Source organism: Notolepis coatsorum (genome assembly GCF_963971535.1).
Source record: "Notolepis coatsorum genome assembly, contig: SCAFFOLD_300, whole genome shotgun sequence".
NCBI classification, from domain to species: Eukaryota; Metazoa; Chordata; class Actinopteri; order Aulopiformes; family Paralepididae; genus Notolepis; species Notolepis coatsorum.
Genome location: NW_028173498.1, coordinates 227501 through 247515, shown reverse-complemented (window position 1 = coordinate 247515; position 20015 = coordinate 227501). Strand labels below are relative to the sequence as shown.

General features: G+C 42.8%; 1 protein-coding gene across 1 annotated transcript; it reads right to left on the bottom strand.

Moving 5' to 3' along the window:
- Positions 1-6953: 6953 nt before the first annotated feature.
- On the bottom strand, positions 6954-16858 carry LOC311247771 (adenosine 3'-phospho 5'-phosphosulfate transporter 2-like; the record flags this gene model as incomplete). The annotated part of the gene is made up of 5 exons (XM_084338772.1): positions 6954-7012; positions 7766-7877; positions 8479-8571; positions 9693-9790; positions 16756-16858. 5 exons carry the CDS (start codon positions 16856-16858, stop codon positions 6954-6956), a joined length of 465 nt encoding a protein of 154 aa, XP_084194898.1.
- Positions 16859-20015: the final 3157 nt, after the last annotated feature.

Sequence of the window (20015 nt, the reverse complement as noted above, 5' to 3'; positions counted from 1 at the left end):
GAAGTGCAGTATAGTATCTGTTTACAGTAAAAGTACAGTATGGTATCTGTTTACTAACAAAGCTAACCTGAACCAAGCTAACCTGAACCAAGCTAAACTTACCTGAAATAGTCACTGCAGTCACACAGGAGGGCCTTGTGGGCATTCAACTCAGTGCTGTTGACTTTAATAACCACATCACAGACCCTTCCCTCCAGACGCAGGTCATTAAGGATTGTACAGGACATTGTTTCCTTTTCCATGTGGGGATTTTAAATTGTATCTACAGAATATATTCAAGCTTACAGACAAGTAGCCGGAAACAACAAGTGAGATCTTCACTTGGTCTTCTGCGATCTGAGAACTTCTTCTTCTTCTTCTTTTGAATTTCCGGCAGATTAGACGCATCGTGGCGTATTACTGCCCTCCGCACTTCTTTTGATGATCTCTTCTTCTTCTTCTTCTTCTTCTTCTTCTTCTTTCTTGGCGTATTTCTTCCCTCCTCATTTCTTATACTACACTAGTGGTGTTCCATCTTTAGGCCTCTTCAACTCACACTTTCTCCTTCTTCTCTGCTCCTCTTGCCTGTCCAATACTAATACATACACTAACGCTATATCCTCTGGTACAACTCTGAAGCATGCAGAAATGTCAGCACTGCCTCTGTGATCAACTGGTGGTTCTCATTATCCATGCCAAAGAATGATTTAAGAGAGAAGGAAGATACTCCCAGCTCTACCAGACTTTTATAAAAGATTTCCCTCTCTTTCCTATACCTTTCACATTTTAGGAAGACATGCCCGACAGTTTCAGTCTCTCCACATTCACACACCCCATCTGGATGTTTGCCCACAATGAACAAGCTACTGTTCAACCCACAGTGCCCCAGCCTCAGTCTACACATCTTCACCCTATCACTCCTTGACCCATATCCCTCCACCTTGATCAGAGAATTGTTGAATATATACTGTACCAAATGTTCTAGAATGTTCTATTATGACATCATACTGTGACATCACAAATGTTCTAGAATGTTTGATTATGACATCATACTGTGACATCACAAATGTTCTAGTGTTTGATTATTACATCATACTGTGACATCACAAATGTTCTAGAATGTTTGATATGACATCATACTGTGACATCACAAATGTTCTAGAATGTTTGATTATGAAAATCATACTGTGACATCACAAATGTTCTAGAATGTTCTAGAATGTACTATTATGACATCATACTGTGACATCACAAATGTTCTAGAATGTTCTATTATGACATCATACTATGACATCCAGTGATGGGAATAACGCGTTAGTTTTTTCAGTAACGAGTAATCTCGTATTTAATGTTGCCCAGTTGTGGCCTGTTGAGGGGCAATACATATCAAAAGTTCCAAAACAGCTATTGTGTTTGTATTTGTATGATCCACTATATAAACATAGTAATCATAATATCTACATACATGGCATTTGATTGGAGGCTAGTCTCACTTTGTCCCACAGCAACATTAAAATAGTTTAGATTTGTGTATGATGTTTATGTAACAAATTTACTTGAAAGTAACGCAATAGTTACTTTCTGAAGTAACTAGTTACTTTTATAATTTGTAACTGAGTAAGTAATTTAGTTGGAAGAAGTAACTAGTAACTGTAACTAGTTACTTTTTAAGAGTAACTTGCCCAACACTGCCTACCACACGATTAGCTTAGACTGTAGCATCTGATGAATATCTACCACACGATTAGCTTAGACTGTAGCATCTGATGAATATCTACCAAACGATTAGCTTAGACTGTAGCATCTGATGAATAACTACCACATGATTAGCTTAGACAGTAGGTGTATTATGATAATAAAATGTGTGTAGATGTAAAGCTGAGTAACATTAACATTGAGTAACATTAAAGTTAAAGAGTTGTCTCCCACTGCCAAGACCCTGCCAAGTCGTATTTGGCAAATTTACTGCATTTATATAGTGCTTTTATTTAGTTTATACCTCACATTCACTTACACATTCACACACCGACGGTAGTCGCAACCCTGCTCATCAGAAGCAGTTTGACATGCTGTTGGGAGGATCTGGAATCGAACCAGGAACCTTCCGATTGCCAGACAACCGCTCTACCTCCTGGGCCACCTGTCACCCCCCTATCCTTGTAGAGACCAAGGATAGCTGGAAATGTGTAAATCTTGTGTCAATTTGACGTGGTGTAAAAGTTATTTCTTGTCAAAGTTGTACATTTTGATCTGTGATTATCGCACCACTATCTGGCCAATCAGTGTGATATTTGTTGCGAGGCATTAGTTCACCAAGATCTACCAATGTGGAGTTTTGAGAATAGCGCCACCGTGCCTGGTAGCAGGATTCCACTCCAGTAGGAGGTAAGCCAGAGCCATATTTTCTGAAAATGTGCCATACATACCCAAGTAAATGGAAGATTGCTCCACTTCGACATTGTCCATTTGCATGTTATTGGTATCTATGGACCTCAGGGAATGTATTCCCAGTGTCAGAAATATTGTGTCTGTTACTAGGCTTGAGTAAATTGTAATGAACCAAAGGAGAATATAAATTATTATTATTATGTTTTTTCCCCCTTCATCTTTGATAGTGAATGCCACCATGCTAACATTGACCAGGCATGGAACATTGTCATTGAGCTCATTCAGCACCTTCTTGAGATCAGGTGTACTAGAAATCTAAGCAAATTAACAAAGGGCAGATGATTTACAGGGCTTTTTGGAGATACAGTAGTGAATTTTCACATCCGGTCACATGCAATATGAATATAGAATATAAATGACATCTGACCCCGATTAGTTGAATAGTCGACTAATCGATCGAAAGGAGACGTAGTCGACTGCCAACCTCTTAGTCGAATGCAAAAATATATATATAATAATTTTTTTGTATCATTTTTTCCAAAAGCAAAGAGGCCTAGAAGCGTGGCTAACGCTAATGGTACGCATACCAGCAATGCTAACTGCCTAAGAAAACACTGAAGGCACTGAAAGAGGATTTCACTCATCTAATGAACACACTAGAGTAGACAAATATCAAGATGCATCAATTGCATGCTTTAGCATTCATTCGGGGGGGTAGTCGACTATTAGTCGACTATCAGCCAATCAAAGTCGACTATCCAAATCCTTATGGCCAAGTCACACATCTATGGATCGGCCAACATTACCTGTCTATATAATTTGTTCCTCAACATTAGCTTCTAACTGTAGCAGGCTGCAGCTTGCTGGCTAACGTTAGCTTCTAACTGTAGCAGGCTGCAGCTTGCTGGCTAACGTTAGCTTCTAACTGTAGCAGGCTGCAGTTAGTTTACAAAACATTACCTGTCTATATAACGTTGAGGAACAAATGATATAGACAGGTAATGTTTTGAACAACTATCGTTACGTTTAGAATGGAATGTATCGGCAAAGATCGTTAGCTCAAAGCTATTCCGGCCAGTTTATCAACTTCCTGTCATTTAGAAATATGATTTTATAGTGAAAATCATTACCAAAACGTCCGGAAAAACCTCACGGGAGCATTATAGACTGTCATACAAATGTACAAATGCTATAAGGTGGCAAGAAATGCACTATAAACAATACTTTGCTGCGTCGTTTCTTGCGCTAGCTCCTGTTAGCCAGCATTAGCCTTAATTAGCGTGAGCAAGTAAACTAACAGTAAACGTTTTTACATGAAATACAGCCCAAAAACCCTGCTGACAAACGTTTGCTTATTAAATACATTCTATACTATAATAATACAAACGTTTCATTACCTCTCTGTGACGACAAAGTCGTTTAAATAACGGGAGAAAAGTAGCTAAAAACAATGTATTTGGATGGGACAGGAAGTACCATTCGCAACCTGAAGTCAGCCGGAAGTGCCTACTTTCAGGTTGTGCAAGTGGAGAATATGCATGATCGTGTGCAAACGTGCACACACACAAACATTACACACAAACATTGTGCAAATAATGTAAATATGCACACACATACACTTTTCAACAAATGTCCCTGTTTTGTTTTTAATGTAAAAAGAGCGATACCTTATCACCCAATCAAATGGTTACAAACGATGGCAGTGGATATGTTGCTAAACATTAAGAGCACGCAGGCTCCGCCCCCATGATCACATGTATTCTTAGAGCACAATCATATATAAATTACATATATACCACACCACTTCTACCAAGACAATGATCGAGTAAAACCTTCTCGGTTGCTCTGGCACATGCGGGTGAAAATAAAATACAACCCTTTCCTTATGAATATGTATTTTTTTCTTTGTATTTAAAAAAAGGGGAATGCTTACATTGTCATAATTCACGTACATTCTTCCTGGGCCCCAGGACAGTTCAGTCTGTATTTGTGAGCATGAACACACCTCTCTCTCCTAAAGCTAGACATCAGAGAGAACCCTCTAATCAGTGATGTCACTGGGATGTAAAATCTGGGGGGCGCTTCATAGACAATGAAGGGGGCTCTGACAAAAATATTATATTGAATTTTAACACCCATATGAGGTTATGTTCTAGTATTACTAAAATATTAAGCAGAGTTCTCTCACCTAAATGTGGTTTATATTCCAGTTTTGCTAACAGCTTGGAACCAGCATTTAAAACTCATTTGTGTGTAATAGCTCAGACAAACATTTTACGGCCTCACAAATTCAGAGGCCCATCCATGGAGCAGAGGTGGATTTTAAACCCAGATGACATCACAGGAAGAATATAAGTGAATACTTAAAATGGCCGCCATTTCCCTTCCAGTGGGAGGGGAAGGTCACAGGACACATTCATTGCGGACACGATTCATTAACCCCGTCTGCTCCGTCCCTGTCGACCACTCCTTCCCGTCGGTTCAGTCCTTCCACCCGCTAAAGCGTTAAAGTCAACAAGTCAACAGTGCAAAACTGTGCTATTTGGTTAGCTAACGACCCGGCTTCCCTTTTATCTTTGTCTTAAAAAAAAAAAAAAAAAGTCCCCCGTGTCCGTCGTCCTACCAAAAGGTTTCCGTGGGGCTTTCAGAGCCCGTCAGCCCGTCAGCAGGGCCACGTTAAGACCGGGTGGAAGTGTCCAAATGTGGTCCCCGTTCCGTGTGCCTGGGATCAGGCGGCCATTTTATCCACCAGTAGCGGTACAAGAGGTGGGGCCTACTGGGACGTCCATCACCCCGACATGGTCATGTTCATTGGTGGTCATTAAGGTGGATCGGTGGGCGTTCTCTATAGAACCAAAGAGAGATGATGGGTGAATCGCTTCACGCCTTGAACACCACTGACATTATCGTCCGTCGACGGTACACAGGGTGCTGGAACTCTGCATATAACCCAGAGAAAGAGAGGTGAGCATATCCTGTGTCGGACAACAACACCCCTCACTACATCCTATGCCGTCTGCCCCACCCTCACTACATCGCTGGTTGTGTTGTGTTGTGTTGTGTTGACGGTAACCGTTCCATACAGGCAGGAAGAAGTGGACATCCTGTATCAGGTATGCCCCGATGGCCTCCATGGTTTCATTGTGTGTATTGGTAGTGATTAGTTTGATACAGTATATAGGTACTCTGTACCGAGTGTGTTGTTGTTGGAACTCAGGCTGGCTTCTGTGGTGCTGTGTGCACCCTGTGTGTCCTTGGCCTCAGCACCACACCACAGTGTTACCACATGTTAATGGTGATGGGGCTGATTGGTGGGCATCGTCAATCTGCCCGGAGAGAGAGAGAGATAGAGAGAGAGAGAGAGAGAGAGAGAGAGAGAGGGGCACACTACCCTCAAAGAGAGAGAGGCACACTACCCTCAAAGAGAGAGAGAGAGAGAGAGAGAGAGAGAGAGAGAGGTGCCACACTACCCCCCCCAGAGAGAGGTGCCACACAGAGAGAGGTGCCACACTACCCCCCCCCAGAGAGAGGTGCCACACAGAGAGAGGAATGCCTGGTGTATCTCCACCAACACGTTGGTCTCTTCTCCTAGATGTTCTGAGAGAGCAGTCGGACCTTCTTGGCGCTGACCAGCCAGCTCCGGAGATCCTGGACGGAGGGAAGCTTCATCCGGTCTCTGTTCTTACTGTAGACGTTGAGGAAGATGCCGAACAGGACCAGCAGGCCGCCCCAGATGTACCTGAAGAGGAGGACATGGAGGGCACTTCAAGAAACAGCAACATTTGGGGAAACCACTGATCACTACACCATTGATCCTCTCCGTCAGGGTCTTAACCAATACACCATTGATCATCTCTGTCAGGGTCTTAACCACTACACCACTGATCATCTCTGTCAGGGTCTTAACCACTACACCATTGATCCTCTCTGTCAGGGTCTTAACCAATATACCATTGATCATCTCTGTCAGGGTCTTAACCAATATACCATTGATCATCTCTGTCAGGGTCTTAACCAATATACCATTGATCATCTCTGTCAGGGTCTTAACCAATATACCATTGATCATCTCTGTCAGGGTCTTAACCACTACATCATTGATCCTCTCTGTCAGGGTCTTAACCACTACATCATTGATCATCTCTGTCAGGGTTTTAACCACTACATCATTGATCATCTCTGTCAGGGTCTTAACCACTACATCATTGATCATCTCTGTCAGGGTCTTAACCACTACATCATTGATCATCTCTGTCAGGGTCTTAACCACTACACCAATGATCATCTCTGTCAGGGTCTTAACCACTACATCATTGATCATCTCTGTCAGGGTCTTAACCACTACACCACTGATCATCTCTGTCAGGGTCTTAACCACTACACCATTGATCCTCTCTGTCAGGGTCTTAACCACTACATCATTGATCATCTCTGTCAGGGTCTTAACCAATACATCATTGATCCTCTCTGTCAGGGTCTTAACCACTACATCATTGATCCTCTCTGTCAGGGTCTTAACCACTACATCATTGATCCTCTCTGTCAGGGTCTTAACCACTACATCATTGATCATCTCTGTCAGGGTCTTAACCTGAGAAGAACATGAAGGAGAGCACGATGGTCATGGCCTTCCGTCCGGTGGTGACTGCAGACGGCGTGAAGGAGACCGTTAGTTAGAACAACATGTCGCGTCCTCAACCTTCTCTGGAAACTGTAGCTTAAAAAGGGATCGTTCAGATTTGTTGGAACTCTAGCCCTATTCCCCCACTTGTCATTAGCAATGTTAGTCGAGCTCTTTCTATCCAGAAGGTCAAGGTTCTGTCTGTGTACAAGCTGACTGGAGAACTGGTCACAGTGCTTGGATGTGTGTGCGAGATGATGTGCTCACTAAATCAGCATTCGTTTTCGGTGACCTGGGATAATAATAATAGTTAATAATAAATAATAAACTTATACGTTTACGTTGTATAGCACCTTTCATACAAAAACTGCAGCTCAAAGTGCTTCACAACAGAAAAAGACAGACATACAATGAGCACATAAAGTGCAGACATATAAAATCACAGTTTCTCACATTAGGATCTTAACATCCCAACAGGCCACCTTGTTTATGGTTTGATTCAGTTTAAAAAATAGACAATAATAAAAATAATACGATAGAATAGACAGAGTAAAATAGTGCAGTGCAATAAAATAGTAGAATAGAATAGATATAAAATGAGCACATGAAGTGCAGACAGACACATACAAATGTTTTTACAGTGCAATAAAACAGTTCTGGATTACCGTTTTAACAGTTTAAAGTCGTCTTTACCTTCTCCGTTTGGTAAATCATAATAGTAGATAACATAATAGGATAGAGCAGAACTGAACTGAATAGAATAATAGCAGATCTCACCCGTGACTGCCACCAGGGCTCCGAAGAGTTTGATCAGCGCCAACACGAAGGAGATGCCGAAGTAACCCGTCAGGGAGAAGAAGAACGCGTAGCCGTACGTCGTCACGGGATGCTGAGGGGACAGAGGGTTCAGGGGGAGTTACTTTCACTGCCACACGACAGCCGGTTAACCCGTTCACTGTGGCAATACAGAAGGTTAGCCCTTTACTATCACACAACCGCGGAGCTAATGATGCTAATGATGGAGCATCGCCGTCGGTTGTGTGATACCAAAGGGCTAACCTTCTGTCGTGTGACAGTGAAAGGGTTAAGGCGAGACAGCCTAGAGGCGAAGAGGCAAATATTATATTTTAATAGATATCACTATAAAACGTTCCCAACTAAGAAAAAATGTATTGCAAGTTTTCTGAGATTTTATGTTTATATATTATGCAAAATAGGCGTTACCTAATTAAATATGCGCTAATTTGCATCCATCACCAGGAACAGAATCACCAAACATTGGATGATGCCAGATTAAAGATTTGTTTCATTATGTTGAAAAATAAAATACAATGCATACAACATACATAGAATATACGATGGCGATAACAAACAGTTAAAACGGTCTGAAAACGCTGGCGCCAGGGAGTAGAGATGGGAAAACAAAACAGCATGCAAAACAAAATACATTGAATGTGAATTCATAGTCCTGTCGTCAGGCGACCTCTGACCTCTGAACAGAAGGCTACTGCAGGGCCCAGACCCCCCACCATGAACAGGCCCGTCAGGATGTACAGGAAGCCGATGGAGTACGAGTACAGCACCTGCAACACAAACCAGTACAAACCAGTCACATCACACACACAAACCAGTACAAACCAGTACAAACCAGTACACACCAGTCACATCACACACACAAACCAGTACAAACCAGTACAAACCAGTACACACCAGTCACATCACACACACAAACCAGTACAAACCAGTCACATCACAGACACAAACCAGTACATACCAGTCACATCACAGACACAAACCAGTACAGACCAGTCACATAACACACACAAACCAGTACATACCAGTACATACCAGTCACATCACACACACAAACCAGTACAAACCAGTCACATCACACACACAAACCAGTACAAACCAGTCACATCACACACACAAACCAGTACATACCAGTCACATCACACACACAAACCAGTACATACCAGTCACATCACACACACAAACCAGTACATACCAGTCACATCACACACACAAACCAGTACAAACCAGTACATACCAGTCACATCACACACACAAACCAGTACAAACCAGTCACATCACACACACAAACCAGTACATACCAGTCACATCACACACACAAACCAGTACAAACCAGTCACATCACACACACAAACCAGTACAAACCAGTCACATCACACACACAAACCAGTACAAACCAGTACATACCAGTCACATCACACACACAAACCAGTACAAACCAGTCACATCACACACACAAACCAGTACATACCAGTCACATCACACACACAAACCAGTACAAACCAGTCACATCACACACACAAACCAGTACATACCAGTCACATCACACACACAAACCAGTACATACCAGTCACATCACACACACAAACCAGTACATACCAGTCACATCACACACACAAACCAGTACAAACCAGTCACATCACACACACAAACCAGTCCATACCAGTTACATCACTGTGTTGTCAGCGTAGTTTGAATTGTACTGTGTAGTTTGAATTGTACTGTGTATTCAGTGTAGTTTGAATTGTACTGTGTCGTCAGCGTAGTTTGAATTGCACTGTGTCGTCAGCGTAGTTTGAATTGCACTGTGTAGTCGGTGTAGTTTGAATTGTACTGTGTCGTCAGTGCAGTTTGAATTGTACTGTGTCGTCAGCGTAGTAAGAATTTGTACCATTTCAGAGTTGGAGCCATTATGGAGCTTCATTGCTTTCTCCTGCACGTTCCCAATGGCAGCGTCCGCACATAATGCTAGGGATATAAGCATCACACCTGAAACACACACAAATATTGTTTTAGAGCATGGAAATATGACCACATGTGTAAAAGGGGCTGAAGATCAAGCTTGATGCAAGTTTAATGCCCTCCCTCAGAACATTTGTCCAGCCCATAATATTATTATTAATAATAATATTATTTCTTGGTGCACATTGACAGCAGGAGACATATGATGAGAAAATAAACACAAGCAAGTCAGTCGCCCCACAACGAGGCTGAAACACGTCCTCTTTTTAACCCTTTGTGGTGTGAGATTCCTCCGACTTATATCTTGGAATTCTAGAACTATATACTGTAGCTCCCAACGAATTCTAGAACTATATACTGTAGCTCTCAACGACCAGTAGTCACTATGACATCACTATTAGAATGCTTTCATTCAGACACTTTAATTTATTTAGAAATACTTTATTTATCACGAGGGAAATTCTGCATTTTCACTGGATGTGAAGTTGTTGAAAGACTTCTTTTCTTTTCCAGTTCTTGAAACAAAACCCTTAAAAGGAACACGCTGACATTATAGGACATGTGCTTACCGTCTTCCCCAGAGAGAGACAAGAAGATGGATACCAGTTTTCCTCTCTGTGCGTTCAGTAGAAAGCTATCCGGCTTAGCACAAATTAATGGAAGCGAATACGGAACAGCTAGCCTACAGTAGCTGTTGGCCAAAAACACCTCTCGCAAAAACACACCTCTAGGTGTTACGCTAGAATATAGGTCTGTATCCGCCTCCATTCATTTGTGCCAAGTTAGGCTAGCTTGCAGTCGGATAGCGTTCTACTGAACGCACAGAGAGGAAGTTCTTCTTGTCTGACTCTGGAGAAGATGGTAGTGCATTTCCCATAATGTTGGTGTGTTCCTTTAACCCTTTCACTACCACACTACAGACGGTTAACCTTTCACTACCACACTACAGACGGTAAACAGTCTGTAGTGTGGCAGTGAAAGGATTAACCTTCTGTAGTGTGGTTGTGAAAGGATTAGCCCGTTGTCGTGTGGCAGTGAAAGGGTTAACCTGATGTATTGTCGCAGTGAAAGGATTAACCATTTTGGCAGTGTGGCAGTGAAAGGGTTAAATGTGTTCAGGGTATTCTGGTGTGGTGTTGTGGCTTAAAACTGTTACTACCGGACCTCGTTCAGAACACGGCCAGCACTTCCACCACAGGACTCGGCAAAGTCAGCTTAAGTATTTCATACAATTTAATGTAAAATAAACTATTTGAACTATCCCTTTAAAACCCTTTCACTCAGGGACCGAAACTAAAGCCCGCCGCCCGCCAGGGGCGGTCAGTTTTTACCGTTGGCGCTTGACACTTAGAGGGCTGCCCGCCGTGTGACGTGTAATCAATCAAGTTCATAACGATACTCTTATTTTGAAAATCTGTGCGGGTCTCATTTCCGCCCCAAGCGCATCTCCAGTCATAATATCGATGGCTCTGGCAGTTAGCAACAATTAGGTTCGTATGATACTCTTATTTTGAAAAAAAACGTGGCAACGAGTCATATCCGCCCAGCCCTGCAGCGGGATACTATTGGCTAAGGGCTTCTGCTCGCAGTGCTCATGTCAACACAGGCAGTATGCTCTAGAAGAGCGGACCTCCGTTACTGTTTAAACAATGACCCAGTCAACTATTCACTTTTAGTTTAATACATGACGAGGCATTGTCTAACGGTATCTAGCTGGCTAGCTACTGATAGCTGCTGATATCAACAAATGCTCCAGCAATAGTCGAGTGCGTAATACCTCCGTTCCCTCGTTAGCTCGCGTTAGCTAGCTCACGTTAGTCGATCTGTCCCAGTAAACTAAATTGTCTTAACGTTATCTACCGGGCTAGCAGTAGCTACAGATAGCTCCTGATATCAATGTCTTATAACATTGATTGAATGCGTATTCTAGCTGAGGGCATTTGCCTATTGTCAGCGACTTTGGGTCCTTGAAAAGCGCTATACAAAATAAATGAATTATTATTATTATTATTATGCGTGTGTGTAAATGCGTGCCTGTGTGTGTAAATGCGTGCCTGTGTGTGTAAATGCGTGCCTGTGTGTGTAAATGCGTGCCTGTGTGTGTAAATGCGTGCCTGTGTGTGTAAATGCGTGCCTGTGTGTGTGTGCGTGCCTGCTTGTGTATATGCGTGCCTGTGTGTGTGTGTGCGCACGCCTGTGTGTGTTCCAGCAGTCCTGTAGCTGGGAGCCCTTGGCCCCCGGAGAAGAGAGCAGCCCTGTCAGTGTGTCATCATCCCGCGGAAACCTGCCAGGCTTTTATGAAATACCAAATTACTAATTGGCCCGGCGTTGGGTTTCCCGCATGGCAGTAACAGTGTAATATCTGCTCCTCCATTAGAGGAGAGCGACACTGTGAGCCACGTCCTCCGTACCCTCCTGCTGCGCTGGCAAGTCTCTGTCGTTTCACACCACGAGGAGCTGAGCCAGAGACACACGGACATAACAAAGACACACACACACACACACAAGCAGGAGATCATCATCAAGGACGAAACAAAAGACTTTCCTAACATTTCCTGCCAACTTGGGATATCGCTGTTGTTGTTCTGCCTTCTGATGGCGTGTGGCAGCCTGTTAGCTCCGTGTGAGGCGTCACCGGAGACCTCCTGCATCTGATGAATCTACCACGCGATTAGCTTAGAGACTGTAGCATCTGATGAATATCTACAAACGATTAGCTTAGACTGTAGAATCTGATGAATAACTACAAACGATTAGCTTAGAGACTGTAGCATCTGATGAATAACTACAAACGATTAGCTTAGAGACTGTAGCATCTGATGAATATCTACAAACGATTAGCTTAGACTGTAGCATCTGATGAATAACTACCACACGATTAGCTTAGACTGTAGCATCTGATGAATAACTACAAACGATTAGCTTAAACTGTAGCATCTGATGAATATCTACAAACGATTAGCTTAGACTGTAGCATCTGATGAATATCTACAAACGATTAGCTTAGACTGTAGCATCTGATGAATATCTACAAACGATTAGCTTAGACTGTAGCATCTGATGAATATCTACCACATGATTAGCTTAGACAGTAGCATCTGATGAATAACTACAAACGATTAGCTTAAACTGTAGCATCTGATGAATAACTACCACACGATTAGCTTAGACTGTAGCATCTGATGAATAACTACCACACGATTAGCTTAGACTGTAGCATCTGATGAATATCTACAAACGATTAGCTTAGACAGTAGCATCTGATGAATATCTACCACACGATTAGCTTAGACTGTAGCATCTGATGAATAACTACCACACGATTAGCTTAGACTGTAGCATCTGATAAATATCTACAAACGATTAGCTTAGACTGTAGCATCTGATGAATAACTACCACACTATTAGCTTAGACAGTAGGTGTATTATGATAATAAAATGTGTGTAGATGTAAAGCTGAGTAACATTAACATTGAGTAACATTAAAGTTAAAGAGTTGTCTCCCACTGCCAAGACCCTGCCAAGTCGTATTTGGCAAATTTACTGCATTTATATAGTGCTTTTATTTAGTTTATACCTCACATTCACTTACACATTCACACACCAACGGTAGTCGCAACCCTGCTCATCAGAAGCAGTTAGGGGTTAAGTACACTTTGACATGCTGTTGGGAGGATCTGGAATCGAACCAGGAACCTTCCGATTGCCAGACAACCGCTCTACCTCCTGGGCCACCTGTCACCCCCCTATCCTTGTAGAGACCAAGGATAGCTGGAAATGTGTAAATCTTGTGTCAATTTGACGTGGTGTAAGTTATTTCTTGTCAAAGTTGTACATTTTGATCTGTGATTATCGCACCACTATCTGGCCAATCAGTGTGATATTTGTTGCGAGGCATTAGTTCACCAAGATCTACCAATGTGGAGTTTTGAGAATAGCGCCACCGTGCCTGGTAGCAGGATTCCACTCCAGTAGGAGGTAAGCCAGAGCCATATTTTCTGAAAATGTGCCATACATACCCAAGTAAATGGAAGATTGCTCCACTTCGACATGGTCCATTTGCATGTTATTGGTATCTATGGACATCTATGGACCTCAGGGAATGTATTCCCAGTGTCAGAAATATTGTGTCTGTTACTAGGCTTGAGTAAATTGTAATGAACCAAAGGAGAATATAAATTATTATTATTATGTTTTTTCCCCCTTCATCTTTGATAGTGAATGCCACCATGCTAACATTGACCAGGCATGGAACATTGTCATTGAGCTCATTCAGCACCTTCTTGAGATCAGGTGTACTAGAAATCTAAGCAAATTAACAAAGGGCAGATGATTTACAGGGCTTTTTGGAGATACAGTAGTGAATTTTCACATCCGGTCACATGCAATATGAATATAGAATATAAATGACATCTGACCCCGATTAGTTGAATAGTCGACTAATCGATCGAAAGGAGACGTAGTCGACTGCCAACCTCTTAGTCGAATGCAAAAATATATATATAATAATAATTTTGTATAATTTTTTCCAAAAGCAAAGAGGCCTAGAAGCGTGGCTAACGCTAATGGTACGCATACCAGCAATGCTAACTGCCTAAGAAAACACTGAAGGCACTGAAAGAGGATTTCACTCATCTAATGAACACACTAGAGTAGACAAATATCAAGATGTATCAATTGCATACTTTAGCATTCATTCGGGGGGGTAGTCGACTATTAGTCGACTATCAGCCAATCAAAGTCGACTATCCAAATCCTTATGGCCAAGTCACACATCTATGGATCGGCCAACATTACCTGTCTATATAATTTGTTCCTCAACATTAGCTTCTAACTGTAGCAGGCTGCAGCTTGCTGGCTAACGTTAGCTTCTAACTGTAGCAGGCTGCAGTTAGTTTACAAAACATTACCTGTCTATATAACGTTGAGGAACAAATGATATAGACAGGTAATGTTTTGAACAACTATCGTTACGTTTAGAATGGAATGTATCGGCAAAGATCGTTAGCTCAAAGCTATTCCGGCCAGTTTATCAACTTCCTGTCATTTAGAAATATGATTTTATAGTGAAAATCATTACCAAAACGTCCGGAAAAACCTCACGGGAGCATTATAGACTGTCATACAAATGTACAAATGCTATAAGGTGGCAAGAAATGCACTATAAACAATACTTTGCGGCGTCGTTTCTTGCGCTAGCTCCTGTTAGCCAGCATTAGCCTTAATTAGCGTGAGCAAGTAAACTAACAGTAAACGTTTTTACATGAAATACAGCCCAAAAACCCTGCTGACAAACGTTTGCTTATTAAATACATTCTATACTATAATAATACAAACGTTTCATTACCTCTCTGTGACGACAAAGTCGTTTAAATAACGGGAGAAAAGTAGCTAAAAACAATGTATTTGGATGGGACAGGAAGTACCATTCGCAACCTGAAGTCAGCCGGAAGTGCCTACTTTCAGGTTGTGCAAGTGGAGAATATGCATGATCGTGTGCAAACGTGCACACACACAAACATTACACACAAACATTGTGCAAATAATGTAAATATGCACACACATACACTTTTCAACAAATGTCCCTGTTTTGTTTTTAATGTAAAAAGAGCGATACCTTATCACCCAATCAAATGGTTACAAACGATGGCAGTGGACATGTTGCTAAACATTAAGAGCACGCAGGCTCCGCCCCCCATGATCACATGTATTCTTAGAGCACAATCATATATAAATTACATATATACCACACCACTTCTACCAAGACAATGATCGAGTAAAACCTTCTCGGTTGCTCTGGCACATGCGGGTGAAAATAAAATACAACCCTTTCCTTATGAATATGTATTTTTTTCTTTGTATTTAAAAAAAGGGGAATGCTTACATTGTCATAATTCACGTACATTCTTCCTGGGCCCCAGGACAGTTCAGTCTGTATTTGTGAGCACGAACACACCTCTCTCTCCTAAAGCTAGACATCAGAGAGAACCCTCTAATCAGTGATGTCACTGGGATGTAAAATCTGGGGGGCGCTTCATAGACAATGAAGGGGGCTCTGACAAAAATATTATATTGAATTTTAACACCCATATGAGGTTATGTTCTAGTATTACTAAAATATTAAGCAGAGTTCTCTCACCTAAATGTGGTTTATATTCCAGTGTTGCTAACAGCTTGGAATCAGCATTTAAAACTCATTTGTGTGTAATAGCTCAGACAAACATTTTACGGCCTCACAAATTCAGAGGCCCATTCATGGAGCAGAGATGGATTTTAAACCCAGATGACATCACAGGAAGAATATAAGTGAATACTTAAAGTGGGCGCCATTTCCCTTCCAGTGGGGGGGAAGGTTACAGGACACATTCATTGCGGACACGATTCATTAACCCCGTCTGCTCCGTTCCCGTCGACCACTCCTTCCCGTCGGTTCAGTCCTTCCACCCGCTAAAGCGTTAAAGTCAACAAGTCAACAGTGCAAAACTGTGCTATTTGGTTAGCTAACGACCCGGCTTCCCTTTTATCTTTGTCTTTAAAAAAAAGAAAAAAAAAAAGGTCCTCCGTGTCCGTCGTCCTACCAAAAGGTTTCCGTGGGGCTTTCAGAGCCCGTCAGCCCGTCAGCAGGGCCACGTTAAGACCGGGTGGAAGGAAGTGTCCAAATGTGGCCCCCGTTCCGTGTGCCTGGGATCAGGCGGCCATTTTATCCACCAGTAGCGGTACAAGAGGTGGGGCCTACTGTGTGACGTCATCACCCCGACATGGTCACGTTCATCGTGGTGGTCATTAAGGTGGATCAGTGGGCGTTCTCTATAGAACCAAAGAGAGAGATGGGTGAATCGCTTCACGCCTTGAACACCACTGACATTATCGTTCGTCGACGGTACACAGGGTGCTGGAACTCTCCATATAACCCAGAGAAAGAGAGGTGAGCATATCCTGTGTCGGACAACAACACCCCTCACTACATCCTACGCCGTCTGCCCCACCCTCACTACATCGCTGGTTGTGTTGTGTTGTGTTGTGTTGACGGTGACCGTTCCATACAGGAAGGAAGAAGTGGACATCCTGTATCAGGTGTGCCCCGATGGCCTCCATGGTTTCATTGTGTGTATTGGTAGTGATTAGTTTGATACAGTATATAGGTACTCTGTACCGAGTGTGTTGTTGTTGGAACTCAGGCTGGCTTCTGTGGTGCTGTGTGCACCCTGTGTGTCCTTGGCCTCACCACAGTGTTACCACATGTTAATGGTGATGGGGCTGATTGGTGGGCATCGTCAATCTGCCCAGAGAGAGAGAGAGAGAGAGAGAGAGAGAGAGAGAGAGAGAGAGAGAGAGAGAGAGAGAGAGAGAGAGAGAGAGAGAGAGAGGCACACTATCCCCAAAGAGAGAGAGAGAGAGAGAGAGAGAGAGAGAGAGAGAGAGAGAGAGAGAGAGAGAGAGAGATAGAGAGAGAGAGAGAGAGAGAGAGAGAGAGAGGCACACTACCCCCAAAGAGAGAGAGAGAGAGAGAGAGAGAGAGAGAGAGGGGCACACTACCCTCAAAGAGAGAGAGGCACACTACCCTCAAAGAGAGAGAGAAAGAGAGAGAGAGAGAGGTGGCACACTACCCTCAAAGAGAGAGAGGCACACTACCCTCAAAGAGAGAGAGAAAGAGAGAGAGAGAGAGGGGCACACTACCCTCAAAGAGAGAGAGGCACACTACCACCAGAGAGCGAGAGAGAGATAGGTGCCACACTACCCCCCAGAGCGAGGTGCCACACAGAGAGAGGTGTCACACAACCCCCCAGAGAGAGGTGCCACACAGAGAGAGGTGCCACACTACCCCCCCCAGAGAGAGGTGCCACACAGAGAGAGGTGCCACACTACCCCCCCCCCCCAGAGAGAGGTGCCACACAGAGAGAGGAATGCCTGGTGTATCTCCACCAACACGTCGGGCTCTTCTCCTAGATGTTCTGAGAGAGCAGTCGGACCTTCTTGGCGCTGACCAGCCAGCTCCGGAGATCCTGGACGGAGGGAAGCTTCATCCGGTCTCTGTTCTTACTGTAGACGTTGAGGAAGATGCCGAACAGGACCAGCAGGCCGCCCCAGATGTACCTGAAGAGGAGGACACGGAGGGCACTTAAAGAAACAGCAACATTTGGGGAAACCACTGATCACTACACCATTGATCCTCTCCGTCAGGGTCTTAACCAATATACCATTGATCATCTCTGTCAGGGTCTTAACCAATATACCATTGATCATCTCTGTCAGGGTCTTAACCAATATACCATTGATCATCTCTGTCAGGGTCTTAACCAATATACCATTGATCATCTCTGTCAGGGTCTTAACCACGACACCATTGATCATCTCTGTCAGGGTCTTAACCAATACATCATTGATCCTCTCTGTCAGGGTTTTAACCACTACATCATTGATCATCTCTGTCAGGGTTTTAACCACTACATCATTGATCATCTCTGTCAGGGTCTTAACCACTACATCATTGATCATCTCTGTCAGGGTCTTAACCACTACATCATTGATCATCTCTGTCAGGGTCTTAACCACTACATCATTGATCATCTCTGTCAGGGTCTTAACCACTACACCACTGATCATCTCTGTCAGGGTCTTAACCACTACACCATTGATCCTCTCTGTCAGGGTCTTAACCACTACATCATTGATCATCTCTGTCAGGGTCTTAACCAATACATCATTGATCCTCTCTGTCAGGGTCTTAACCAATACATCATTGATCATCTCTGTCAGGGTCTTAACCAATACATCATTGATCCTCTCTGTCAGGGTCTTAACCACTACATCATTGATCCTCTCTGTCAGGGTCTTAACCACTACATAATTGATCCTCTCTGTCAGGGTCTTAACCACTACATCATTGATCCTCTCTGTCAGGGTCTTAACCACTACATCATTGATCATCTCTGTCAGGGTCTTAACCACTACACCACTGATCATCTCTGTCAGGGTCTTAACCACTACATCATTGATCCTCTCTGTCGGGGTCTTAACCACTACATCATTGATCCTCTCTGTCGGGGTCTTAACCACTACATCATTGATCCTCTCTGTCAGGGTCTTAACCACTACATCATTGATCATCTCTGTCAGGGTCTTAACCACTACACCACTGATCATCTCTGTCAGGGTCTTAACCACTACATCATTGATCCTCTCTGTCAGGGTCTTAACCAATATATATTGATCATCTCTGTCAGGGTCTTAACCACTACATCATTGATCCTCTCTGTCAGGGTCTTAACCAATATATATTGATAATCTCTGGACACAGTGTAAACTCTACGAGCAACGAGCAAAGTGGGCCAAAGTGAGGTGAGCAGGACACTTACTGGAAGGTGAAAGGCTTTGAGAAGAACATGAAGGAGAGCACGATGGTCATGGCCTTCCGTCCGGTGGTGACTGCAGACGGCGTGAAGGAGACCGTTAGTTAGAACAACATGTCGTGTCCTCAACCTTCCCTGGAAACTGTAGCTTAAAAAGGGATCGTTCAGATTTGTTGGAACTCTAGCCCTATTCCCCCACTTATCATTAGCAATGTTAGTCGAGCTCTTTCTATCCAGAAGGTCAAGGTTCCGTCTCTGTACAAGCTGACTGGAGAACTGGTCACAGTGCTTGGATATGTGTGCGAGATGATGTGCTAATAACTAAATCAGCATTCGTTTTCGGTGACCTGGGATAATAATAATAATAATAATAATAATAATAAATAATAAACTTATACGTTTACGTTGTATAGCACCTTTCATACAAAAACTGCAGCTCAAAGTGCTTCACAACAGAAAAAGACAGACATACAATGAGCACATAAAGTGCAGACATATAAAATCACAGTTTTTCACATTAGGATCTTAACATCCCAACAGGCCACCTTGTTTATGGTTTGATTCAGTTTTAAAAATAGACAATAATAAAAATAATAAGATAGAATAGACAGAGTAAAATAGTGCAGTGCAATAAAATAGTAGAATAGAATAGATATAAAATGAGCACATGAAGTGCAGACAGACACATACAAATGTTTTCACAGTGCAATAAAACAGTTCTGGATTACCGTTTTAACAGTTTAAAGTCGTCTTTACCTTCTCCGTTTGGTAAATCATAATAGATAACATAATAGGATAGAGCAGAACTGAACTGAATAGAATAATAGCAGCTCTCACCCGTGACTGCCACCAGGGCTCCGAAGAGTTTGATCAGCGCCAACACAAAGGAGATGCCGAAGTAA